This window comes from Gorilla gorilla, chromosome 13 (genome assembly GCF_029281585.2).
Source record: "Gorilla gorilla gorilla isolate KB3781 chromosome 13, NHGRI_mGorGor1-v2.1_pri, whole genome shotgun sequence".
Classification (NCBI taxonomy): domain Eukaryota; kingdom Metazoa; phylum Chordata; class Mammalia; order Primates; family Hominidae; genus Gorilla; species Gorilla gorilla.
In genome coordinates, this window is record NC_073237.2 from 27,648,995 (window position 1) to 27,676,831 (window position 27,837).

At 39.4% G+C, this 27,837-nt stretch overlaps 1 protein-coding gene across 4 annotated transcripts in view; it reads right to left on the bottom strand.

Moving 5' to 3' along the window:
* The window catches only part of UNC13B (unc-13 homolog B), a 243,295-nt gene that overhangs the window by 80,549 nt on the left and 134,909 nt on the right, over positions 1 to 27,837 (bottom strand). For 3 of the 4 annotated variants that reach the window (XM_031014608.2, XM_031014607.2, XM_031014606.3), the window contains exons 9-10: positions 15,031 to 15,345; positions 11,804 to 11,894 (exon numbers count right to left, since the gene is read on the bottom strand). In XM_031014608.2, the coding sequence (XP_030870468.2) occupies positions 11,804 to 11,894; positions 15,031 to 15,345 (406 nt within the window). Of the gene's footprint in view, positions 1 to 11,803; positions 11,895 to 15,030; positions 15,346 to 17,395; positions 25,952 to 27,837 lie in introns of all 4 variants that reach the window. The other variant, XM_063696260.1, reaches the window with a different exon arrangement.

Sequence of the window (27,837 nt, forward strand, 5' to 3'; positions counted from 1 at the left end):
TGAGGCTTCAATTATAGAACAAGAAGGAAGTCACTTTTCTTGGGAGGGAGTAACAAGTGAGAACGGAACTTCGCAGAAGAGTTTCGATTCGTTCTCTGTCTTAATGATCGCCCCTAAGAAAATGCTGATCTACCTCTCAGGCTGGCAGCTGTAATCCTACCTCTCCTGAGACTGCTCCATTTAAACCCAGGCCTTCTCATCTATTTGCTGTTCTGTCTCTGCTTACCAAGGCTCTCCTTCCTCAGCTTTCTTCAACAACCCAAGAGCTCCTGTCAAGCCTTCTTCCTGGCCTATCTCCATGCCTTCTCCTGAACTGTCCCTTCCACCTGGAACACCCACCCACCCGCTGCCACCGCAATCTCCGTTTCTAGAGCTAAAGTCTCACCTCCTCCCCCAGATTTTTCTGCAGCTAAGCCAAATAAGGTACAGATTCATATCCACTCCCACCCACACTACCAACATTACTGCCTCATCAGCAATAGCAATGTCATCAAACACTTATTAAGTACATATGGCCATGTACTCAGCCAGCCCAGAAGACACAGAGATGACTCTATATAACCTCTTCCCTCAAGTGGCTGACAATCTTATAGGAATAGCATAAGTGTAACTATGTTTCTATGATTCTCAAAGTCTCTTTGATGTAATATTAGCTGAAGAAGTATAAGTGACCTATAAACTTAGGAGATATATTCAAATCACAGATAATCAAAGAAATACAAATTAAACAATGGTATATCATTCTTCTGTCAAATTGGCAAAAATTTTCTAAAATAAGAATACTTAATGTTGGTACAGCACACTCAAATACTGAAAGTACAAACCGGAAAAGCTTTTCTGAAAATAAATTAAGAAGTTTGTCAGAAGTCTTAAAATATATATATACCCCTGAAGCCGAGTGTGATGGCTCATACCAGTAATCATGGCATTGCAGGAGGCCCAGACAGGACGATCACCTGAGGCTAAGAGTTCAAGACCAGCCTAGGCAATGTAGTGAGACCTGGTCTCTATTTTAAAAAATAAAATTAAAAATAAAAAATAAAATTTAAATTTAAAAACTTATACCCTTCAACTCAGTAATTTAATCTATTTTAAGTTAAAGAAATAATCAGAAATGAAAACAGATGTATGCACAATGATGCTCATCACAGCGTTATTCATAATAGTAACAAGAGGAGCCAGGTATGAGGGCTCATGCCTGTAATCCCAGCATTTTGGGAGGTTGAGACAGGAAAATTGCTTGAGCCCAGGAGTTCAAGACCAGACTGGGCAACATAGGAAGACTCCATCTCTACAACAAATAAATCAGCCGGGCATGGTGGCACACGCCTGTAGTCCCAGCTACTTGGGAGGCTGAGGCGGGAGGATCACTTGAGCCTGGAAGGTCAAGGCTGCAGTGAGCTGTGCTTGTACCACTGCACTCCAGCCCAGGCAAGACGCTGTCTCAAAAGAAAAGAAGAAAAAAGAAAAGAAAGAAACAAGAGGAATATTATAAAATACCTATATAAGAGAATATTAATCTGTTAATAGTCATTAAATCATGTTTTCAAAAATATTTAATAACCCAGAATAAAGTTCACAAAAACAAAGTGAGAAAAAAAAGTTTAAATCCACACATATTATGATCTAAATTCAGTAAATTTATGTTCATGTATATAAAGCTTATATAAGAAAATATAGCTAATGTTAATAGTTAATATTCTGCTATTATTGACTTTAAGTGCTGGGCCTTGGGAATAATTAAAAATAGTATTAATTAGAAGATAAAAGAAGCACATGGAGACTTCTGTGGAAATAATGTGGGGCATCTCTGGCTGGTTAAGCATCCACAAAAGGTTAGCTAAACACACTTTGCCAGATTCCATACTGGGCTCTTGAATAACAGCCTTAAAAAGCTTAGCCTGACATTAAAGGATCTTACAAGAAGTACACAGAAAAGTAAGACATAGCAGTAAACAAGTAACTCCATTACATCATCATGCAGTAGAAAAAAATATGCAAAGAGTCTAGAAACTTTACCCCAAAACTGACAGCTGACTGGGTTTTAAAAGATGTGAATGAAAAGTTAGCTAAGTGAATTAAGAGAAGGAGCATTCTAAGCATGGGAAACAGCAAATATAAAGTCTCTGAGAATTTCTGAAATATAAATAATTCTATATGTTGGAAGCATTTCACCTAAACAGGATAGCAAAAAGAGCCTAGCAGATAAGTGAAAATCCAAAAGTTTGATACATTACTGATGGGTTAGGAAAGAGAAAACCACTCTTTTTTTTTTTTTTTTTTTACATTTTTTTTTTATTATACTTTAAGTTTTAGGGTACATGTGCACATTGTGCAGGTTAGTTACATATGTATACATGTGCCATTCTGGTGCACTGCACCCACTAACTCGTCATCTAGCATTAGGTATATCTCCCAATGCTATCCCTCCCCCCTCCCCCAACCCCACAACATTCCCCAGAGTGTGATATTCCCCTTCCTGTGTCCATGTGATCTCATTGTTCAATTCCCACCTATGAGTGAGAATATGCAGTGTTTGGTTTTTTGTTCTTGCGATAGTTTACTGAGAATGATGGTTTCCAATTTCATCCATGTCCCTACAAAGGACATGAACTCATCATTTTTTATGGCTGCATAGTATTCCATGGTGTATATGTGCCACATTTTCTTAATCCAGTCTATCATTGTTGGACATTTGGGTTGGTTCCAAGTCTTTGCTATTGTGAATAATGCCGCAATAAACATATGTGTGCATGTGTCTTTATAGCAGCATGATTTATAGTCCTTTGGGTATATACCCAGTAATGGGATGGCTGGGTCAAATGGTATTTCTAGTTCTAGATCCCTGAGGAATCGCCACACTGACTTCCACAATGGTTGAACTAGTTTACAGTCCCACCAACAGTGTAAAAGTGTTCCTATTTCTCCACATCCTCTCCAGCACCTGTTGTTTCCTGACTTTTTAATGATCGCCATTCTAACTGGTGTGAGATGATATCTCATAGTGGTTTTGATTTGCATTTCTCTGATGCCCAGTGATGATGAGCATTTTTTCATGTGTTTTTTGGCTGCATAAATGTCTTCTTTTGAGAAGTGTCTGTTCATGTCCTTCGCCCACTTTTTGATGGGGTTGTTTGTTTTTTTCTTGTAAATTTGTTTGAGTTCATTATAGATTCTGGATATTAGCCCTTTGTCAGATGAGTAGGTTGCGAAAATTTTCTCCCATGTTGTAGGTTGCCTGTTCACTCTGATGGTAGTTTCTTTTGCTGTGCAGAAGCTCTTTAGTTTAATTAGATCCCATTTGTCAATTTTGTCTTTTGTTGCCATTGCTTTTGGTGTTTTGGACATGAAGTCCTTGCCCATGCCTATGTCCTGAATGGTAATGCCTAGGTTTTCTTCTAGGGTTTTTATGGTTTTAGGTCTAACGTTTAAATCTTTAATCCATCTTGAATTGATTTTTGTATAAGGTGTAAGGAAGGGATCCAGTTTTAGCTTTCTACATATGACTAGCCAGTTTTCCCAGCACCATTTATTAAATAGGGAATCCTTTCCCCATTGCTTGTTTTTCTCAGGTTTGTCAAAGATCAGATAGTTGTAGGTATGCGGCGTTATTTCTGAGGGCTCTGTTCTGTTCCATTGATCTATATCTCTGTTTTGGTACCAGTACCATGCTGTTTTGGTTACTGTAGCCTTGTAGTATAGTTTGAAGTCAGGTAGTGTGATGCCTCCAGCTTTGTTCTTTTGGCTTAGGACTGACTTGGCGATGCGGGCTCTTTTTTGGTTCCATATGAACTTTAAAGTAGTTTTTTCCAATTCTGTGAAGAAAGTCATTGGTAGCTTGATGGGGATGGCATTGAATCTGTAAATGACCTTGGGCAGTATGGCCATTTTCACGATATTGATTCTTCCTACCCATGAGCATGGAATGTTCTTCCATTTGTTTGTATCCTCTTTTATTTCCTTGAGCAGTGGTTTGTAGTTCTCCTTGAAGAGGTCCTTCACATCCCTTGTAAGTTGGATTCCTAGGTATTTAAAAGAACTAGAAAAGCAAGAGCAAACACATTCAAAAGCTAGCAGAAGGCAAGAAATAACTAAAATCAGAGCAGAACTGAAGGAAATAGAGACACAAAAAACCCTTCAAAAAATCAATGAATCCAGGAGCTGGTTTTTTGAAAGGATCAACAAAATTGATAGACCGCTAGCAAGACTAATAAAGAAAAAAAGAGAGAAGAATCAAATAGACACAATAAAAAATGATAAAGGGGATATCACCACCGATCCCACAGAAATACAAACTACCATCAGAGAATACTACAAACACCTCTACGCAAATAAACTAGAAAATCTAGAAGAAATGGATACATTCCTCGACACATACACTCTCCCAAGACTAAACCAGGAAGAAGTTGAATCTCTGAATAGACCAATAACAGGAGCTGAAATTGTGGCAATAATCAATAGTTTACCAACCAAAAAGAGTCCAGGACCAGATGGATTCACAGCCGAATTCTACCAGAGGTACAAGGAGGAACTGGTACCATTCCTTCTGAAACTATTCCAATCAATGGAAAAAGAGGGAATCCTCCCTAACTCATTTTATGAGGCCAGCATCATTCTGATACCAAAGCCAGGCAGAGACACAACCAAAAAAGAGAATTTTAGACCAATATCCTTGATGAACATTGATGCAAAAATCCTCAATAAAATACTGGCAAACCGAATCCAGCAGCACATCAAAAAGCTTATCCACCATGATCAAGTGGGTTTCATCCCTGGGATGCAAGGCTGGTTCAATATACGCAAATCAATAAATGTAATCCAGCATATAAACAGAGCCAAAGACAAAAACCACATGATTATCTCAATAGATGCAGAAAAAGCCTTTGACAAAATTCAACAACCCTTCATGCTAAAAACTCTCAATAAATTAGGTATTGATGGGACGTATTTCAAAATAATAAGAGCTATCTATGACAAACCCACAGCCAATATCATACTGAATGGGCAAAAACTGGAAGCATTCCCTTTGAAAACTGGCACAAGACAGGGATGCCCTCTCTCACCGCTCCTATTCAAGATAGTGTTGGAAGTTCTGGCCAGGGCAATCAGGCAGGAGAAGGAAATAAAGGGTATTCAATTAGGAAAAGAAGAAGTCAAATTGTCCCTGTTTGCAGACGACATGATTGTATATCTAGAAAACCCCATTGTCTCAGCCCAAAATCTCCTTAAGCTGATAAGCAACTTCAGCAAAGTCTCAGGATACAAAATCAATGTACAGAAATCACAAGCATTCTTATACACCAACAACAGACAAACAGAGAGCCAAATCATGAGTGAACTCCCATTCACAATTGCTTCAAAGAGAAAACCACTCTTAAGACATTACTAGTGGGAGTATAAATTGGTACACTCCCTATGGGAAGCATATACTTTTGGGGGCAGGCATTAAAGCCACTGACAAATATCCTTCTCTATCTCTTTAAAAGTATGTCATACTGCTCCACTTTAATTAAAACAGAGCTAGCATTCAACCCAGCAATCCCATTACTGGGTATATAATGAAAAGAAAACAAATCGTTCTACCAAAAAAACACATACACTCATATATTCATCGCAGCATTATTCACAATAGCAGAGACATCAAATCAACTAGGTACCCATCAACAGTGGACTGGATAAAAAAAATGTGGTACATATGCACCATGGAATACTATGCAGCCATAAAAAACAGTGAAATGTCCTTTGCAACAACATGGATGCAGTTGGAGGCCATAATTTTAAGCAAATTAATGCAGGAACGGAAAACCATATATCACATATTCTCATTTATAAATGGGAGCTAGGGGCCAGGCCTATAATCATGCCTGTAATCCCAGCACTTTGGGAGTCTGAGACAAGAGGATTGCTTGAGGCCAGGAGTTCAAGACCAGCCTAGGAAACATAATGAGACCCTATCTCTACACAAGAATTTTTTAATTTGCTAGGCATAAGTGGCACATGCCTGTGGTCCCAGCTACTTGGGAGGCTGAGGTGAAGGGTTGCTTGAGCCCAGGAGTTAAGGTTGCAGTGAGCTGTGATTGTGCCAGTGCACTCCAGCCTGGGTGACAGAGTAAGACCCCATCTCAAAAAAATAAAATTAAAAAAAAAGTTTTAAAAAATGAGTGGCATCTAAACATTGGGTACTCATAAAGATGGGAACAATAGACACTGTGGACTACTAGAGGGAGGAAGGAGGAAGATGGCAGGGATTGAAAAACTACCTGAGTACTATGTTCACTACATGGGTGACAGGATCTATACCCCAAATCTCAGCATCATGCAAAATACCTATGTAACAAACCTGCACAGGTATCCCCTGTATCTAATTTTTTTTTTTTTTTTTTGAGATAGGGTCTCACTCTGTCACCTAGGTTGGAGTGCAGTGGTATGAGCTTGGCCCACTGCAACCTCTGCTTCCCGGGTTCAGGCAATTCTCCTGCCTCAGCCTCCCAAGTAGCTGGGATTACAGGTATGCACCACCACACCTGGCTAATTTTTGTATTTTTGGTAAGGATGAGGGTTTCACCATGTTGGCCAGGCTGGTCTCAAACTCCTGCTGGGATTACAGGCATAAGCCACCGCACCCAGCCCTCTGTATCTAAAATATTAATAGAAGTTGAAATTATTTTTAAAAAGTTAAGTTTGGTTTCATGATTTCCTTTAGCTAGGAAAATATGAGCAAAAGCAACATATGTATTAATAACTTCTGTGTAGAAGTTTTAAGAGCCAAAGTACAACTTGCTATATTTTCTTTCACTTGTTATCTTTCCCTTCCTTTTACCATTGTGACTGGCAGTGTTCCAGGTGTTGGTTGCTCCATCAGCCTGGATTGCAGAGAGAAGACAACTTTAAAGCAAAACTCCTTGATGTGGAATATGAGCAAGAAACAAGCCCTTGTTATTTTAAGCCATAGACAAATGGATGGCAATTTGGCAATATTTATCAAAATTATAAATGCATATCCCCTTGGTATACCTGCACACATGCAAAATGACGTATGTACGAGGTTATTCATTTGTAACATGGTTAACAGCAAATGACTGGAAACAACCAAATGAACATCAACAAAGGACTAAATACTTGCAGAACAAATATTTCATTCAACGGAATATTACGCAGCTATAAAAAAGAATGAAAAATTTTCTTAGAGCTGATATGGAAGGATCTCCAAATACAAAATCAAGATATGCTTGGTATGTATAATATACCATCTTTTGTATAAAAACGGGTAAAGAAGCATTAGTATATTCATATTTGCTAGTACTTGCAGACAGATATTCTAGAATGATAAATAGGAAACTAACAGAAAAGATTATCTTGAGTGGAGGGTGAAGGAGTGATTGGGGCGGCGGGGCGGCAGCGGGGCAAAAAAGTCCTTGGTGTTGTGCTTAACTTCTTTCTCTCGCATAACTTCAACCAATATGTTACTAAATCTCATCTTAAGTACAAATGGTACATTTCTGCTTCAATCTTAAACTGTTACCAGAACCCTCTTTAAACTCTGGCTTCTTGTTCTCCTCTTGGACATTTCTAATCAGTTGCCAGTTACTTTACCTGTGTTAAGAATATCTTTACTATTGTTCTCTTATTCAATTAAGTTCTTAGTTACTCTTAGGTAAACCATGCCTCTGTCTGTATGATTCCAAGCTTTGGCAACTGTTTTCAGCTAGTCTTTTTGAGAGACTCTGAATTATTATACTTCTGAAAAAGAAAAGGCCATAACTTAAACTGTGCCTTCTCCAAAATATTCTTATTTTTCTAATTCAGAGCTTTCCTTTTACTTGGATAAGGCTAATTACTTTGCTTTGCTTTATAGGAAGAATTACAAGACCCTTACTTTTAAAAAACATAGAAATAAAAAATTAGTAAGTATTATGACATTCATTCCATAAATGTTCATTTTAAATGCTTGTTTAGGCCAGGCACGGTGGCTCATGCCTGTAATCCCAGCATTTTGGGAGGCTGAGCCAGGTGGATCACTTGAGGTCAGGAGTTTGAGACCAGCCTGGCCAACATGGTAAAACCCCATCTCTACTAAAAATTAAAAAAAATAAAATAAAATAAAATTAGCCAGGCATGGTGGCCCACGCCTGTAGTCCCAGCTACTAGGGAGGCTGAGACATGAGAACTGCTTGAACCTGGGAGGCGGAGATTACAGTCAGCCGAGATCACACCACTGCATTCCAGCCAGTGCAACAGAGTGAGGCTCCGTCTTAAAAAAAAAAAAAAAAAAAAAGCTTGTTTAGCCAGATGCAGTGGCTCACGCCTATAATCCCAGCACTTTAGGAGGCTGAGATAGGAGGATAGCTTGAGCTCAGAAGTTCAGAAGTTCAAGACCAGCCTGGGCAACACAGTGAAATTCCATCTCTACAAAGCATTAAAAAAAAATCAGCTGGGTGTTGTATTGCGTACCTATAGTCCTAGCTACAAGGGAGGCTGAGGTGGGAGGATCACTTGAGCCCAGGAGGTTGATGCTGCAGTGAGCTATGATCATGTCACTGCACTCCAGCCTAAGCGACAGAGTAAGACCCTGTCTCAATAAATAAATAAACAAACATTTGTTTGCCTCACGTCAGTCTATATCAACAGACTCCCAGTGTTTGCAGTTAGGCAGCCCTATCCATGGAAAATTTTTTTAGCATGAATCTCTCAACATATGTACGTTTATTCATTTAAAAATTAGATAGATGTATAACTGCATTAATATATGTTATAAAAATTAAAATTTGAAAAGCATAACAAATTTAAAAGTTTTTTAATGTTTATTAACAAAAAATTTTTTTGCTGTAACTAAAAATATTCAGTGATACTTTTTTTTTAAAACAATGTGATATAATGTGCCTAATTGTTTCCTAAATCTTATTTTAATATTTTGTTATAGAATGACTTTAAGGTCTGATTGTACATTCAATTACTTCAATACATGGTTTTCATAGCTGTCACAGCCGAAAAAGATAATGATATATCAAATCTAATGAAAGAAGAGCAATTGGTTCCAACATACTAATTATTCAGAGATTTTGTTAAACTTTGGCTAGTAATTTTTCCTCTTCTCTGATGTCAGTCAGCTGTTCTTGCAAAATCATGAGAAATATTTTCATATTTTTAACAAGTAAGTTCAAAACTCATTGGAAATCTTCATTAGAAATATTTTTAATATGTTAATAGTCTCTTTCCAAGATTTTAGAGCATGCAATTATGAGTTTTTATCAGTAACATTGTTTCTGATAAAAGAACACACACACGCACATCTATATACAAATAATAGCATTTTCAAATATCTGTATTCACAATACCTTTTCCAAGCAGCTATCTTTTCAATAATTACTAAAACATTATCTTCTCCCTGAAGGGTCAAATTAAGAGTGCTCATATGAAGCCAGAACGATTTGAGCACCAAAATAAATGACAATAATGGATTATAACTCATGTAATAAATTAGAAATGTAAGAGTCATAATGCAATATTGACATAAATAAATTAATGAGAGAAAAGGGAAATCTCTTCCTAAAAAGAGTGCCAACTAATTAATTAATATAGAAAGAATAATAGAAACAGAAAGTTACCAATTGGCAACCATCATTAGTGGTGGTAGATTCAGATAGGAGACGGCTACTTAGGTAGTAGGTAGAGATTTGATAAGGAACAAAATACCAGCATATTCTCAGAGTACTGCACCACAAGGCACTTAACAATTACAGATGGAAGAAATGGTACCTTGACAGTGGAGAAACCTGGCCAATGCAAACTTAACCAAGTCATCAAGGCTGACATTATAAATGGTAGGACACGTTGACATCAGGTACTTTCTGACGCAATGCTCTGAAAAGAGCACAGCATCATTTTTTTTGTGTAATTCCTGCCATGAAAGGATGGCCTCAGTCCGGACATGAGGAAACACTGAATGGACCCAAACTGAAGAACATGCTACAAAATGTAAAGCTTGTACCATTTAAAACTGCTAAGGATGGGAAACACCGAACGAAGCTAAAGAGATATCACAACTAAATGCAACGTGTCATTCTGGATTGGATTCTGGATTAGAAAGGAAAAAGGGACATTGTTGGGATGCTTGGCAAAATATGGATAGGGTCTTGATAATAGTGTTGTTATTGTTGTTTGGCAGATTTGAATGGTTATATCATGGTTATACAGAACAGTAGCCTTGTTTATAGGGAAATACAAAGGAAGATTTAGGAATGACAGAATATCATGTCTCCAATTTTCTCTCAAATGATTCAGAAAAGATTGATCATAATGGAGGGAAGGCAATGAAGTAAATGTGAAATGTGAATAGTTGGAGCATCTGGGTGAGGAGACATAGTAGTTCTTTCCTGTTTTTGCAACTTTTCTTTAAGTTTGAAATTGCTTCAAAATAAGTTAATTTTTAAAGTATATGTGCACATATGTGAGCATGATTGTGCTTTTAATATCTGCCAGATATTATACTACTGACAGCCAATTGTCATTAAACATGTAACTTCAATAAATCATTATATCAAAAAGATACCTGCACCCATATGTTTATTGCAGCACTATTCACAGTAGCAAAAATATTATGGGCTGAGTATAGTGGCTCACACCTGTACTCTCAGCACTTTGGAAGGCCAAAGTGGGAGGATCACTTGAGGCCAGGAGTTCAAGACCAGCCTGGGCAATACAGCAAGACCCTGCATCTACAAAAAAAAAAAATTTTTTTTTTTTAATTAGCCAGGCATGGTGGTGCATGCCTGTAGACCCTGCTACTAAAGAGGCACAGGTAGGAGGATTGCTTGAGCCTAGGAGTTCAAAGCTGCAGTGATCACACCACTGCACTCCAGCTGGGCAAAAGAGCAAGACCTGAACTCAAAAAAAAAAAAAAAAAAAAAGGAAAAAGATACGGAATCAACCTAAGTGTCCATCAACAGATGTTTGGCTTTTAAAAATGTGGTATATATATATATATATATATGCACACCATGGTATACTGCATGGTCTCACTTATAAGTGGGAGCTAAATAATGTGTACACATGGATTTTGAGTGTGGAATAATAGACACTGGAGACTTAGAAGGGTGGAAGTGGGTAAGGAAAGAGAAATAACTTAATGGGTATAATGTACACTATTCGGATGATGGCTACACCCAAAGCCCAGACTTCACCACTATGCAACATATCCACGTATCAAAACTGCACAGGTACCTCCTAAATTTATATGGAAAAAAAAGTACCTTCTGCCTAAAGACTGCCTACCTCCTCACACACAGATAAAGACACTTCAAACTTGTAACACTGAAAATGAAAAATATTTATCTTTGTTTTTACATTTTTTTGACGTTGTTTCAGATCTTAGTGTGCTGATACTTTGGGACTTAAACTGGCAAATTCCATAGATATTTTTGTACCCTGTTTTGGCCCTACAGATGAGCCAGTATGGACCGGCTAGGTAAGGGAGACAACTATCCTAAGGGGCTTGAAATCATTTCTTGCCCTAAACTCACCCTAAACTCAAACTGCTTCAAAGAGACAATGAACAGTACTTGAAAATAAGCATCTAACTTTACGGTCAGGCTCTCAGCCCACTAGGTCTATTTGATTTCCATTAATCAGCACAGAAGAAAGCCACTGGCCACTTCCCATCCCTTAAAGCTCTGGCTTAATTGTCATGCATTCCCAGAAGCACACTGTAAGAAGATGACTAATCACGGATTGCTTATCCAGCACCATATGTCTCCCAATTTCAAAGGAAAAACTGTCCCAACCAGTACTAGAACAGATTTCCTACCTCCTGCAGCTGGAGTCGAACCTTGGTAACTGCTCGGATCCAATGTGCTCTGGCTTGGGTAAACGGTGAAGATGCATTCTCCTCAGGAAAACTTGTAACAGAGAAAAAGTACATTTCTTAAAAATAGCCAAGGCCACAAGGTGACACTGCTCAAGGCAAGACTGCCAAATGTCTAAAATAAAATGGTTTGTACTCATGCCTACACTTATTTAGTGATTCAGGCTACTAAAACAGCATAGTACTTGAATATCCAATGTGAAAACAATTCCTCTCTAAAACGATAACTCCTTTTAGCTTCTCATCTGTTCCCTCATTTATTTATTTATTTATTTATTTATTTATTTATTTATTTATTTATTTATTTATTTATTTTGAGACAGGGTCTCACCCTGTTGCCTCGGCTGAAGTGCTGTGGCATGATCACGGCTCACTGCAGCCTTAATCTCCTGGGCTCAGGCAATCCTCCCACCTCAGCCTTCCAAATAGCTGGGACTAGAGGTGCATGCCACCACACCCAGCTAATTTCTGTACTTTTTGTAGAGACGACGTTTCGCCATGTTGTCCAGGCTTGTCTTGAACTTCTGAGCACAAGCAATCTGCTCACCTCGGCCTCCCAAAGTGCTGGGATTACAGGCGTGAGCCACTGCGCCTCATCTGTTCCTTCTTTTCCTTCTTTTTTCATTTACCCAATGAGCAGCATAGTACTGAATACTCAATGTGAAAATAATTCATCTCTAAAATGACAATTCCTTTTAGCTTTTCATCTGTTCCCTCTTTTCCTACTCGTTTTTGTCATTTACCCAATGTGGTAGCTCCCTGGAACAGTCTGGGATCAGGACTCTAGAGGCAATGGCAAGAGCCCCGAGTCAACACGTAGTATAGAAACCATGCAGAGAGGGGTGGAATAAGCCTTTCAACCCCTCTCACTGCACTTCTTAAAATGATCAGTTCCCTTGGGGCTTTTGCATAGCATCCTTAGGGCAGAATTTTGTTCCTGCAAACCCTTCCTGCTCCACTAAGTATTTTAGAAGGCTTACCCATTCCTTTTTACATGAAAAGTGCCAAGAAAGAAAAGAAGAAAAAAAAAAAAAAAACACAGCCCTTTTACTGCCATGATCTTGTTCCTTGAGCTGCTTCTAGAACAACCTCAGTAAAATGAACAATACACATAACAAAATACCTTTGAGACAGAAACACTACCCTGCATTAGAACAACTCATTATCCACATTATTAACTAGAATAGTGGTTAATTCTTGGCAACAATGTTTCTCCTTTCTCTCTTTGAGGTCTACAGCCAATTCAGCAGACAAGTGTCCACCACCTAGACATGTTAAAATATATGGTCGTTTCTGATGCCAACTAAATGTGTCAACTGTTGTAAAACATTTGTGGGCACTTCTGGCCAAGGTAGAACTGGGTTTCACTCTCACAGCTAGGACCTGAGAGGACACAACCAGTAGAGAAGGACAAGGACTCGTGCTGGGCACTTCTGCTTCTCCACCAGGAACTCTGCCCTGATAACAGTGACTGCCAAGTCTAAGGTCTATGGAGAGCCAGAGTCAGTTTTTCAGTGAGTCATCAACCCAATAAGAAGCCTGGTCCACAGCTCACCTCCTGGATGTCCCATCTATTAGATGAGCTACCAGAGATGACTAAAAACCAAAAAAGGGAAGAAGAGAGAAAATAAGTTAATATCTTCAGAAAGGTTTGCGACTCATCTATTAATCCAGTGGTAAAGTAGAAGCACCAGCCACTCCCTAATTTTTACCACGTAATCTGCATTCAGTGCTCTGGTGTTTCAGTGAGAGGCTTTATTATTAGATCTTGAAATTTGAAACTCTAAGTCACACCCATCCCTTATCACTCTACCCCAGTGGGCAACAGTCCCCGCCAGGGGAAATCTGTCAGGAGACAGTTTTAATTGTCACAACTGAGGGTTGCATGGATTGCTACTGGCATCTAGTGTGTAGAGGCCAGTGATGTTATTAAACATCCTATAATATACACAACAAAGAATCATCTGGCCCAAAATGTCACGAGTGCCGAGACTGAGAACTCTGGCTCTGCTCCAACCTATCAGCTAGTCTAACCGATTTAGCTCAGTAATAACATTCAGACTCTGTACTCAGCTTCATTATGAGATGTTAAAGAGGATACATTTTAAATTTTTCTTCCTATGGATACCAATTGGCAGACACATTGCTAGGCCCTGAGGAGGCTGAGGGGTGGGTTAAATCTGACTTCTAGATCAATTCTTTCTTAACTCTGTCCTGGGTTTCTCAGCCAGGGAAAAACAAAACAAAATGTTCACCAAAGAAGTTACAACAGAAATCACTGTTATTTTCCAATGGGATTTTCCCTAAGTTCCTCCTAATTGCCTGGTATTTTCAGGCTGATTTCTGATCCTCTAGCCCACACCAGCAGAATAGGTACCAGGTCACTGTTCTGAGTACTTCAACACACATACACATACACCTGTACATAAGTACATGCACACACACTGACCCTGACCAACCCCTTTGAACAAGTTTGGGCCAGAGGTCAAAGTAGCATTCTTAATAGGTTAGGAAGTCAGCCAAAGTACCCACAACAGCCCCAGTGGATGAAATAACCTGGCTCAAGTCAGTTCCTGATTCAGAGGCTGCCATATACAAGGTCAACTAGTAAGCTATGAACTGCAGACTCAAGAAGCCCTGGTACACTGCAGCTCACTAACTACAAAGAACCCAAGTGCTGGCCGGGTGCAGTGGCACACCCCTGTAATCCCAGCACTTTGGGAGTCTGAGGCAGGTGGATTGCTTGAGCTCAGGAGTTCAAGACCACCCTGGGCAACATGGTGAAACCTTGTCTCTATAAAAAATACAATTAGCCGGGTGTGGTGGTGCACACCTAGTAGTCCCAGCTACTCAGGAAGCTGAGGTGGGAGAACTGCTTGAGACCAGGCTGTCGAGGCTGCAGTGAGCCAAGATCGTGCCAGCCTGGGCAACAGAGTGAGACCCTATCTCAAAAGCAAACAAACAAAAACCCAAATATTCTTCAGAGATCTCCAAAATGTCTTGGAAAGTGCACCATAAATCAAAGGAAGCAATACAGAGTTGAGCCTGGAGGTGTTAACTACCACCATACCCAGCTGCAGGGAAACAAATGACAATCACTTATTTTCAGCAATACCACAGGGCAGGTACTGAGGAAGCCATGTGAGCTCCTCAAGGCAGCTGTTGCCTACCTCTCCTGGGGACCTAGGAAGTGGTCTTTTTGCAGCACCAGATCTGGGGGAGGGTGGGTTGTGGCATCTTCTTTCATCTCCTTGGGTTCACATGCTGCCTCCTTCTCTGCTTGACCTGTCACCTCCAAGGGTTTCTCTTGTTCTCCAAAACCTGCTTGGCCATCTCTGGACAGGCTGTGAGAGCTGTGGCAAGAATGAATCGAGTCCCTCTCCCGATGGTCATCATCTTGTTCATGATACTGGTCTAGTTCACTTAGCTGAGAGCTTCCTTGACTCACATTACAGGAGGAGCCATACCTACTGCTGCTGGTGGGGCTGTGAGAATGACAGAAAGACAGATAAGTAAATAAATGCAATCAAGGACCAGGACAAAAGAATGGAGACATCCAGGAAATAATGACTACATTAGTAGCAAGAATCAAATAGGAGGTTCCTGGGAAGAGAGGACCAAACTTCATAATCTAGAAGAATTAGTCTCTATTCAGCAAAAACACAACAGGAAAACAACACAACATGCTGGGTTCTCCAACAACACTTAACCTCAGTTCTGCACTTGACTTTGAAGGATATTTTATCTTACTAGGCTATTTGTGAGTAGGATTAAAAATTATTAAAATGGCCTGTTACTTATTCCTAAAATTCTTTATTCAGTCTTCTAAAGAAGCTTGTCCAGTGGCTGTGATTAATCTTTCTTTAATTTCCACACAGTAAAATGGAATGAATGAACTCCACTCTTTTCCTATTACTTATTACATTGAGGTCATAATTTCTTCCTCTACAATCGTAAATGTGTACACCTGTACCTTAGGATGAGCAAAGGAGAGCAGACATGTTCTTTCAGTTATCATCTCAGTTTCCTCATCTGCAAGATGAGTTAATAGAACCCATTGGAAGATAGAGGCCAGGACCAAGAGAATACACAAACGAATGGTCTCATCAACATAAATGCTACAATGATATCCCTGGCAGCATAGGAAGTGTCCCAAAGATGAACATCTGTAACTGAGCTTCTTTCAGGGCAAGGCTCAGTTTTGGAAAGAGTGGACAAAGTCCAACTCCAGGATCTGGGTCAGAGCCGTATTCATGCATCTCTGTATCTGAAGACCAGCAAGCCAATCTTTTCTCAATCACCTGTATTCCCATATCCAGAAAGTTATGAGAGAAAGCAGTTATAGCACAGAATGTGACAGTGGCAAGAAAGGCAGAGTGGTGGAAAGAAGAGCAGTATCTAGAAGTTACTTCCTTGAGTTTTATGGCCCTATCACCTAAGGGCTTCAGTTCTTTTGAAGAATTTTCTTACCACAGAGTCAAGCCTTTAACTAAAGGGCTTGTGTTTACCCTTGGTCAAAGAAGAGAAATCACTGTTATTTTCCAATGGGATTTTCCCTAAAGTTCCTCCTAATTACCTGGTATTTTCAGGCTGATTTCTGATCCTCTAGCCCATGCCAGCAGAATAGGTACCAGGTCACTGTTCTGAGTACTTCAACACACAAACACATATACTTGTACATAAGTATACACACACACACACACACACACACACACACACACTCACTGACCCTGACCAACCCCTTTGAACAAGTTTGGGCCAGAGGTCAAGGTAGCATTCTTAATCTGTACTGTATAGTACTGCTTCTTAGGGGAAATAATAGTACCCTCTGCAGATAGATCCTGTACACTGCTCAAGACTGAAGAACTACAGCAAAGGACAGCTCTGAGTTCCTGTGAGATTTTACTCAAAGCATTTATCAGACATCAGCCTTGAGGGTAGTAAAAGGCAGAGATGATACCGTGGAAGAAACTATGCAAATCTGTATGGAATAGGATATGGGAATACAGACTATCCCAAGGCATCCTTTGCACTTTCTATTTTACTTAATACACTCATTGCCACTGGAGAAAGCATCTTAGAAGACTTGAAAAAACAAAGTAAAATAGACCTATCCCCATCTCCTACAAGATATAAGTGCCTAAGGCCCAAGGAAGCATCCTAGCCTATCATGTAGGTGTAGTTAATATATACCATCAACTACTTACTACCTCTTCCTGCCCTCCTTTCTCCATTTCACATTATACAAGGCAGAGCAAACCAGAGTGAGTAAATATCGGGGGCCCAGCTTTTGCTTTAAGCAGGAAGCTCCTTGTTCCAATAAATGAATTACATTTGGCAGAGAGAGAAGGGGAGGATGAAAATACCCACACACTGAGTTCTTGTTATTTAACCCCTAATTAACATGAAGCTCGGGTACTAGGAAAGACACAGGAAGGATAAAAAGCAAGCTATGATTAATCTACCACTAAGTCACTCGCATCATAAATGGTCAATTCCTTAAAGCCATTTATGATGCTTGAGTTAAGAACAGGCCTTTTGTTGTTCATGGGCTCCTTGATGTCATTCAGAGTGACTGGCTGCTGTACATTCAAATCAGAGTCAGTACTGGCAGGTACTGCCTCCTCTTCTTGTTTTTCCAGCTGGTGAAATATCTCAGAGACAGTGGAGGGTTCTTCCTCATGTTTCCCTGAAGGACAGGCGGGGCTAGACAGGTTGGCTTTGGTATCCCAGTGTTCTCCAGATGCTGAGATTTCCCGCTGGTTTCCCCCTTCTCCAGACCCTGAAAGCCCCTGAGCACAGACCTCTGGACTGGCCGCCAGCTGCTCAGAGGTCCCAGAGGGCTGAGTGTAGACTTTACCTGGCTGAGCACTGGCCCCAGATATTTGAGAAGACTTGAAAGCTTTGTTAGCCTCACTGGAGTTAAGGTCCTGATCATTGCTAGTAACTAAAACTGGAGGGGAGGATTCTGTAGGCATTTGTTCAGGGACCCCTTTGTTCTCTTTTGGCCATGGAAATGAAAGATCCACCTTTCCAAATCCTAGTTTTGAATCACTTGCTAATACACTCCCTTTCCCCTCACTACTTCCCTCAAATAGAGTTGACAACTTCTTAAAACTGGACATTAAACCAGTCTCTGCTGCTCTATTGCCAGAGGGGAGAGGTGAGGAAAAGAAAGAGCTCAGTGGTTTCCCATGGTTAGTAGCAGAGGATGGCAAACGAAGCTTTGGCCAAGTGGTCACATTTGGGATCTCAAAACGTGGTCTTGACTGCTCTGTTTCCTGGGGCACTACAGGTGGATCTTTCTGGGCATGAATTATCTCACAACTTTCTTTGGCAGGAAGCACAGGGTCCTCCAGCAGAGGATGAGAAAAGTGCCCTTCGGTTTCCAGTGTGGTGCTCTGGCTCACACTTGCATCATTGAACAGCGTAGTATCAGTTTCTAGTGAACTGGCTGGATGCAGCTCCAGTAAGTCTTGGTTTGTGGAGGCAGTTTGAATAGCTGGCTCTGGCTCAAGAGGAAGAGGTGGCTGAATTGGAGGAGGAAGCTCTTCGGCAATGCAGGTAGGATCTGGATGCAACTGTGCTGGCAGCTCAAAGTTCTCTGCTTCTAACGATGCCTCCGTGTCTGTAGCTTGCAATATCCCCATGTCTCCTTCATCACTCAGAGACAATACTCCTTGCCCAGTATCATCACCCGAGAAAGAAGATGTATTAATTGTTTCAGAACGTTGAGGTTCCAGAATATTTTCAGGAGTATTATTGTCTTCCATTTTGGTTGTTAGTTTAGGATCATCTGTCAAGATATCTGATTCTGGCTTTGCACTAACCACAGTCATTCTACAGTCACTGAGAGTAGATTCTGAACTGGGTGCTGTAAAGGCAGCTTCTCTCCTTTCTGCAGGTACTGATCCTACAGCATCTCTGGAACAACCATTTTGAAGCCATGAAGTAGCTGGGAGAGATGATTCTTGTTTGTATGGCTCTGGCTTGGGACTTTTGAAAATTCCAAATAATTCACCTTTGAGGGGCTGAGATGATACATCAGAAGCAAGAGAGAAAAAGGAGTTTTTCTTTGGAGATTTAGGAGAGGAGAAAAGTCCAGAGAGTGTTTTGGGAGGTTCAATTAAGCTCCCAGAGAAAGATTTCACTTTGATCACAAACCCTGAAAGCATGTCTACTGAAGAGCCTAATGCAAATTTGTCTTCCTCTTTATCTGCATCTTGGTTCTGAAGGTTCCCTGCACACCCTGGCTCTGGAGAGGAAGAGGCTGGCTCCAGGATCTGTGGCAAGACCTCATCGGGGGCCATTTCTAATGGCAAGTTCACTGGGTCAGTAGTAAATTTCTCATTTTGGTGGCAGTTAGTACAAGTGTCTAAATCATTGAATTTTTCAATTAACTGTTTAGCATGTGAAAAAGAGTTGGACAGTGAGTCACTGGGGAAGGCTTTGTGGTTGAAAGCCTCTTCTTCATGGGGAGCTATCCCAAGGTTCTCTGGGCCAATGAGGAATGTTTCAGCCTGTGCCTGAAATTCTGGTGAAGGAGGAATAATGTCTTTTTGCAATTCATTCATCTGGAAATCCACTGATGTCCCTGGTACAATATTGGAACTCAGTTTTTCCTGACAGTCCTTCTCTACACTGAACTCATCTGCAAGGGAGGTAACCTCAATGGTGTTGTTAATGGAAATACAAGGTGCCATTTGCTGTTCATGAACTACTTCTTGGGCTATGCTATCTCTATGACCACTGGAACTTTCTCTGGTCATTGTGCTACCACTCTCTACAAAAACATTTGTCTTCTTACAGGGCTGGGAGGTCACTGGAACAGCAGTTGAAATGCTTTGTTTTTCCCCAGAGGTCTCCTTTTTTTGATCCAAAAAGGACAAGCTGAAGAAACTAAAAGTAGAACTACTATGAGAGGCATCCTTCTTAATGCTTGAGCTAGCAGTGGAAAAAAAGGAAGGAAGTGTGAGTAGCCCTTCTGCTTGAGATTTGGCTCTTGGTAGAGAAGCAGAGGCTCTGTTCTCAGATTTTTCAGATCCAGCGAGAAAAGAAAATATACTCTTTTTGGTTGATAACTCTGGTTGAGATGAAGATGTTGTAGCCATGGAGAAACTCCAGTCTTTGTCAGAAAAATGATCTTGTTCATTTGAATTTCTCTTGCTCAGGGTATCAAAGGATATTTCATTACTTTTTGAAACTTCTGTCACTGTAGTCACACCACTAGTTTCTACTGAAGACTCCCTGGAAGACTCTTTGAGACTACTTGTTGAAAAAGATGAATTAGGTGACTGCTGGATTAGATGGTCTCTGAATGGTACCTCTTTTTCAGTCAAATCATTACCCTGGATCCCTCTAGTTGATTCCTTTAACCTACTGTCATCGATAGTAGTCTGTTTGTTCAGTCTTCTAACTCTAGCCTTCCCTTTAGAGGAAATTGGTGCAGCAGGAAAGTTCCCAGCACCCTGGCTAGCTAGCTCCATAGGAGTAGGACTTGACCTGACCTCATCCTTAATAGTCATTGAAGAAACAGACGTATTTTCAGTTGTCGGTATAGGAGATACATTGGCTTTAAAGAAATCCCCAAGGGTACCCCAAAAATTTGAAACACCAGAAGATTCTTTCTTTTCTTGAGGTGGTATCTTGACATTTGTATCACCAGTCTTTTCTAAGTTTGGTGATCCTTCTTTATTCACCTGAGTCTTAAAAAGATTCAAAAATCCAGATGACTGTTTTTCATTTGCTGTCATACTAACTGACGATTCTTCTCGACTGAAGAGTTTCAATGCACTTTTAAATAATGTTTTATCAGACTCTTTGGATGACTGGCCCTGGGGAAGCTCACAATTCTCACGCTCATCCCCACTATGCTGAGGTGCAGGAGAAACTGAAATAGAGTCCGTTGTAATGATTTCATCATCTTTTACACCTGATTTAGCCTGAGGAGTTGTTTGGCTTACCTGGAAACCAGATTTTAACAAACTTTGCTTTTTCACATGGATGTTTTTATTTAAAGAGAATTCTTGCCTTATATTTTTGATCAATTCTGGATGCTGAACATTGGATACTATCTGTCTTTCTGAATCCTTAAGAAGACTTTTTTCCACATTTGGGGAGTTACCCTCTAATTGCTTACTCACGATTAATGACTGAAAGCCATCATTTGTGAGCTCTGCTAAATCTGACTGCTGATTCACTTTCTGCATGGCCAAAGCCTCTAAGGATTCACTCTTATCAAACTTCAAAGTACTTCCAACTGAGGCACCCAAAACAGAAAATACTGAAGTCACTTTGTTCACTAATGATGTCTCTTCTGCTTGTTGTGAGCCTTTAGTCATATTTTCAGGATGAACCAAAGTGGTAACTTCTTCAACAGAAGACTGAAGCCAATGGAAACTGGAAAGGTGAACTGATGAATCTTCAGCTAGAGGCTGGTTTTTATCTCTCTCTATAATTTGATCTCTGCTTAAGACATGATTAATAATAGTTTGGGGCCGATTTCTGAGATCTAATGTACATTCAGCGTCTTCAGAACCACATGGCCTTTCTTTGAAAGATCTAAAATCTTCTTTAAACTTTTGACGATTATAGCCTGAAAAATCTAGTGGCTGATCGCTTTGGTCACAACTTGACTCTTTAAGTACTTGTGAAAAGGTTTCTAAATTTAGATACAATGGTTCCTCACTTCTTGGCAAAGCTAAAGATAAATCAAGAGGGTCATCAATTGGTTCCTCTTCAACATACCACAATATTTCATCTTCCTTATCAAGTACTTTAAAACTACAGGCAGAAATAATGCTGTCATCCAACATAATACTTGATAGACCATTTGTCTGTAAATCACAATCCAAATACTCTTGATAAGAATCAGGTATAAATAAATACGCATACTGCCCAGTAGAATCAGTGAGAAGAGAATAGATATATTGACCATCATGAAACATATAATATCCATAATCCCCATCCTCTGATGGCCACCACACTCCATGTTCAAGACATGACAACCATTCCTGGTACTCATAACCAAAACTTGAAAAAACAAAGTTTTCATCCATTCTTAATGATTCTTGATCAACTATGGGGCATGTAGTCTTTTCATGATCTGATGAAGAACTTAAGTCAATGGGTAATTCTTCTAGTGAATTATTAGCCTCATTAATTGGAAGAGGACCAGAGTTTCCATATAATGAGTTAGCTGCCCACACATCACCTCTTAATAAGTAATCTTCATTAAATGCTAACTGATTGAATGATTCATATGGTAAGTCACACCAAATGACACTGTTTGGATTTGTTCTCCACTCCAAGATGTTTGCATTTTGATCTTTTTGGCAAAAATTTATCACTGAGTTTTCTGAGTCAAGCCACAAGAAAGCATCGGCTGATGGAAATCTATTTTGATTTAACATATAATAAACTGGCTGAAGTTTTCTGGAATTTTTAGGCAAATCTTTTATGTCAGAGTCCCATTCAAAACAGAAAGGACTGTTCATCTCTTCAAAAGCCTGATAGTTGTTTGATTTATTGAGAATGTTGGTATTTAGTACAGGTGAATTTAACTTGTTTGAATTTTCATGTAGTTTTGCCTCAAGAACATGGTTTGGCATTTGCCTCTTAGCCGTAGATTTCTCCAAAAAACCTAGCTGAGCACTTGGAGCACAGTGAAGTACAATGTTCTCGGAGGAGGGGTGATGCTTTTCACTTTGCTGGTTTTTCTCTGTAGGGGAACAATGATGATTTTCATCCCCAGCATCAGATAATGGTATGTTTTCTTTAGGTAATAAGGAGGCTTCTATGAAGCTAGAAGTTTCATGTTTTTCAACATGGTTCTTCGGGTTCTCAGAAGTCACACATGAAGTAGCAGGGACCTCATCCAAGGATAAATGGTTATCTCCATTCAAACTCTTCATGTTGGCTAAAGACATGAACTTTGCTTCCTCTGGTTTATGATCAGTCATACCGCTATTTGATAGCAGGTTAAATATTCCAGAGATTAAACCTGGGGTATTATTCTTGTGATGGGAGTCATCATTTTTCAAATTTAATTCTTGACTAGACAAATTTTCAGCAGAAGAAAACCTATTAAACAGGCCAGAAAGGAAGCTTCCTTGGGTATTTTTCTTGGAAGTCTTATCTATAACCTTATCTTCATTAATTTCATTAACCAAAGTGGATTTGGAAGTGGTAGAAATACACTCTAATGAAGAGTCTGATGCTACTGAAGATGCTGCTTGTATAAGATTCTTACCTTCTCCTAAAGGATCTGAAGTTATATGTTCTTTGGGCACAACTCCAGGGATGGCTAAGCCATCTCTTTCAAAATTCTGTCCTGCTGTGTGGTCACTTGGATTTAATTCCTGTATACTCCCAAATTTCCCCAGATCATTATTAATATTTGTAACTGAATCAGACTTTATTATATTAAATTTGGCAACTTCAGGACTATTTATTTGGTCATTCTGATTAAATTCCTCTGTACTGTCAAATTTCCCTAGATTATCATGAATATTTGGAGCTGAACTAGATTTTATTGAACTAAGTTTGGCATCTTCAGGACAATTTACTTGGTCATTCTTATTAAATTCCTTTATACTGTCAAACTTCTCTAGCTCATCATGAATATTTGGAACTGAACTAGATTTTATTGAATTAAGTTTGGCATCTTCAGGACAATTTATTTGGTCATTCTTTTTAAATTCCTCTGTACTGTCAAATTTTCCTAGATCACGATGAATATTTGGAACAGAACTAGATTTTATTGAACTATGTTTGGTATCTTCATGGCAATTTTTTTTGCTTTCCTCATCAGTGGTTACTGCTGAGCCATGTAAACTCTGGTCATTAACAGTAACCTTGCTGTCAGTGAAAGAAAATTTAAACAAAGGAAAAATGCTTCCTTTCTCTTTTAACTCCTGTTGCTTTTCAGAATGACCAAGACCTCTAAAAAATGGAAGATTTAGTTTTCCACTAAAGGAAAAGGAACGACCATCTTTCTTAGAGCCCCTTTCTAATCCATCTTCCTCCACCTGGCGAATTTTCACAGATTCTGACAAACTTTCCTTTGAACAAGTCTCAGGGGAAGTGAGCAAAAACTGGCTAAATGATTTTCTGAGTGGCTCAAGGAAGTCATCATTACCTGTAACTTTGTCCTCCTCTAATGGCTTTGAAAATACCTCTTTATTTGCAGTTCTACTGCCAGCTATACAAGGATGTCCTGGAGTATCTTTGGCACATATTTTTTGTTGATCTGGTAACAGAGACAGATCTATACAGAGTTTTCCTTCCAATAGACTCTCAATAACATCATTTTTACTTGCAGAACTAACTAAGTTTGAAGGTTCACTGGTTACTTGGGAGGACAACAAATTCTCACTTGTGGGCATCTGGAACCAGCCCGTAGTTTCTTCATCACTCCTATTTAAAGCAATGATGCTACTACTGTAATTGTCAGGAGTGCCTTCCCTTTTATTTAACTCCAAACCACACTCAACAAAGCTTTCTTTTCTTGGTGGCTTACTCTGGTCATCATCTTTTTTTGTTTCCTCCTTTTCTGAAAAGATCTTCAATGGATTTAACCTGCTGAAAACCGACTTTATAACTGAACTCTGACTCTGTGGAGCCAAGTCCTTTGCAATACTTTCTGTTGTATTCTGAAAGTATAAACTCCCAGTTTTATTACCCATCTGCTCATTTTCAGAGGATTTTCTATGTCTGTCTATATTCATATTATCTTCTTTTTGAGAGGATAATGGAGATTGCATGGAAAGATCCTTCTCCAATACTGCCATGGCTCTGGGTTTAGATCCCGAATTAATTGCCTCTATTTGATTAAGAGTTTCTGTTTTTTCTGGAACTAAGGAAACCAACTTTTCCACAGAGTTTGTTAGATGCTTTGTGCCTGAACCCACTTTTTCTGTGAGTGAACTAAACAAAGAACCAATAGCACATTGTACTCCAGTCAACTCAGGGAAAGAGATGGCCGTGTCCTTGTCATTCTTGACAATAGTTAAAGGTGGTATTTGATCCCCAGGCATTCTCTGTTCTGCATCAAGAGTACTATTTTGTTTATGTGATTTTTTAGTTTTTGAAAGTGAACCAAATCTATTAATCTCCTCTTCCTTCTCTGCTAAATATTCTGACACCGTTTCTACCAAACACTGAAGCTCATCCATTGTATCAATATGGTCCTCCTTGGGCTCCTCAATAGAGGAAGGGGTTATCTCTTCTATAGAGCACTCAGACAGATCTCCAAGTGTTTTTGCATCACAATTCATCCTTTGTAATGGCAATGCTGAATTTGCTACATAATATTCTTCAGGAAAATCTCCAATATGGTGGACATTGGATGAATGCCATGTTGGTGACTGTAAATTTTCCTGCTTATCAGAAATGGGGGAACCCAGAAGTTCATCAGAAGTACTACTAGTAGAATCTTCAAGAATATCTAATGAGGTAAAATTAGTGACATGCTGGTTTGAGCCAGATGACTTTTCACAGTGCCTTAAACAACTGGACAGATCATAATCATGACTTTCCAACTTAATGCGCTGCATGCCACTCTTAACCACAAATCCATTTTTGTAGGGGTACAAAACTGGGTACCCCATATTTTGTTTCTTTTCAGTATGGCAAAGGGTACAATTTTCAGTATTAGAATATGTACTTTTGTAGTTAGTCTTAGTTTCAGATCTCTCACCATATTGCCTTCTTTCACTGTCTTCAAAATGATTGTATAAGGGTTTCTTTTTTCTTCTTCTATCTAGTGTATCATATTTCTGAGCATACCTGGAGAAAACAGATGTTTCAACCTTAAACTCAGTAGAGAATTCTGTTTGTTGGCTCTGAGGTGGTATCTTTTTCCTGTTCTTATACTTTGGTTGTTTTTGTTGGCTGTAGTATTTATCAGCTTTTGAAAGGGTTCTAATTTCTTTTATCTCTGCTTCCTTCAAGTTTATGTTATTATTTTCTAGAAACTCTTGTGATATTTTCCCCTCTATCTCCTTATGTATATCTTCTTGCTCTTCATAGTCAACATCAGAGAAGGCTGAAATAATCCTAATTTTTTCATCTTTAGCCTGTGAGCCTTGTCTGACGTGAAGGGATAAAATTGGAGGAACAATAAAGCAAAGAAAAAGGAAGAGACAGGGAAAAGGAAGAAAGAAGTTATAAGATTTTTAATACATGTTCAACGAGAAGACTAGAACAATAAAATTGCCAATGTGATAAAAAGCATTCAGACTAAAAAAATATGAAAAGGAAATCCACATGTTCTTAAATATTATATCAATGTAGTCAAATAGTTTATTCCATATCAGAAAAAGAACAGCTATAATATCAATTTTTAAACGCTTCAACTTGCAATCATTTTTCATTGGTGAGCTTTTTAGAATTCTTTTATTTTTCTAAGAAACAAATGAAAAAAATGAAACATGTTGTACCAATATCTAGAATGTATTTGCAATATTAAAGTATACCAGCAAAATATATCAAGGGATTTCAAGAAAACGAAATTTGCTGATAAATTTTTAGTCTAAAAAGAAGCCAAGCTGTTAACTTTCTGAAAGTTATATTTGAGGATGTGTAGCCAAGAATATAGTCAAACATATTTCTTTTAATAAGAAAAAAATACATATAAAACCATTTTTTACTATCAGCAGAAGTCAAACTTTGTTATACTAGGAAAAAGAACAAATTATTTAAGACCTTATAATTTTTTTTGAGACGGAGTTTTGCTCTTGTTGCCCAGGCTGGAGTGCAATGGCACATTCTCAGCTCACTGCAACCTCCGCCTCCTGGGTTCAAGCAATTCTCCTGCCTCAGCCTCCCGAGTAGCTGGGTCTACAGGCACCCACGACTAGGCCCAGCTAATTTTTGTATTTTTAGTAGAGGTGGGTTTTCACCATGTTGGCCAGGCTGGTCTTGAACTCCTGACCTCAGGTGATCCACCCACCCTCAGCCTCCCAAACTACTGGAATTACAGGCATGAGCCACCGTGCCCAGCCTAAGGCATTATAATTTGTTGTTTGTGAAATCTAAAGGCTATATGCATTGAGGATCACAGTGAAAAGAAAATCTTTCCCTATACTGATTATAGCAGCAGAAGCTACATGCCCACCTTAAAACAATGAATACTGAAGATAGCCTGACCTTTCTTTCACTTAGATTAAAGACTGCCTTCTTCTGTGTACCAAGGTAGGGATGGAGAAAGAACCTAAAGGCTAGGAGCTTATTAGTTCAGTGTGTTCTTTATAGATATAACATCCAAAAGCATTCATTTAGGAAACAGAAGCAAGATCAAAGCAGACACTTAGTCACTAAAAACCTTCCAGAAGGCCAGGTGCAGTGGCTCTCACCTGTAATCCAAGCACTTTCGGAGGCTGAGGCAGGAGGATCACTTGAGCCCAGGAATTCAAGACCAGCCTGAGCAACAATGCAAGACCCTGTGTCTAAACTCACCATGTAGCAGTTTGGTGAGGTGGGCAAGAAAAGGACATCATCCTATGGTCTGGTGAATTTTGTATTGATTGACTGAGACAGAGTCTTGCTCTGTCATCCAGGCTGGAGTGCAGTGGTGCAATCTTGGCATACTATAGCTTCAACCTCCCAGACTCAAGCAATCTCTCCCAACTCAGCCTCCCAAGTAGCTAGGACCATAGTCATGTGCCACCACATCCAGCTAATTTTGTTTACTTTTTGTAGAGATGAGGTTTCACTATATTTCTCAGGCTGGTCTCAAGCTCTTGGACTCCAGTGATCCTTCCGCCTTGGCCTCCCAAAGTGGTGGGATTATAGGCATCAGTCACTGCACCTAGCCAGTCTAGTGAATTTTAGAAACTAAAAGGATAAGCTAAATTAGAATGATTTCTTGAAAACTAACCTCCAATCAATAAAATAATTGATTCAGGCAAGGACCAATGGATGCTAATATCATTGAGTAAAAGACTATTGGCGAAACAGAGTATTGATACAGTCTC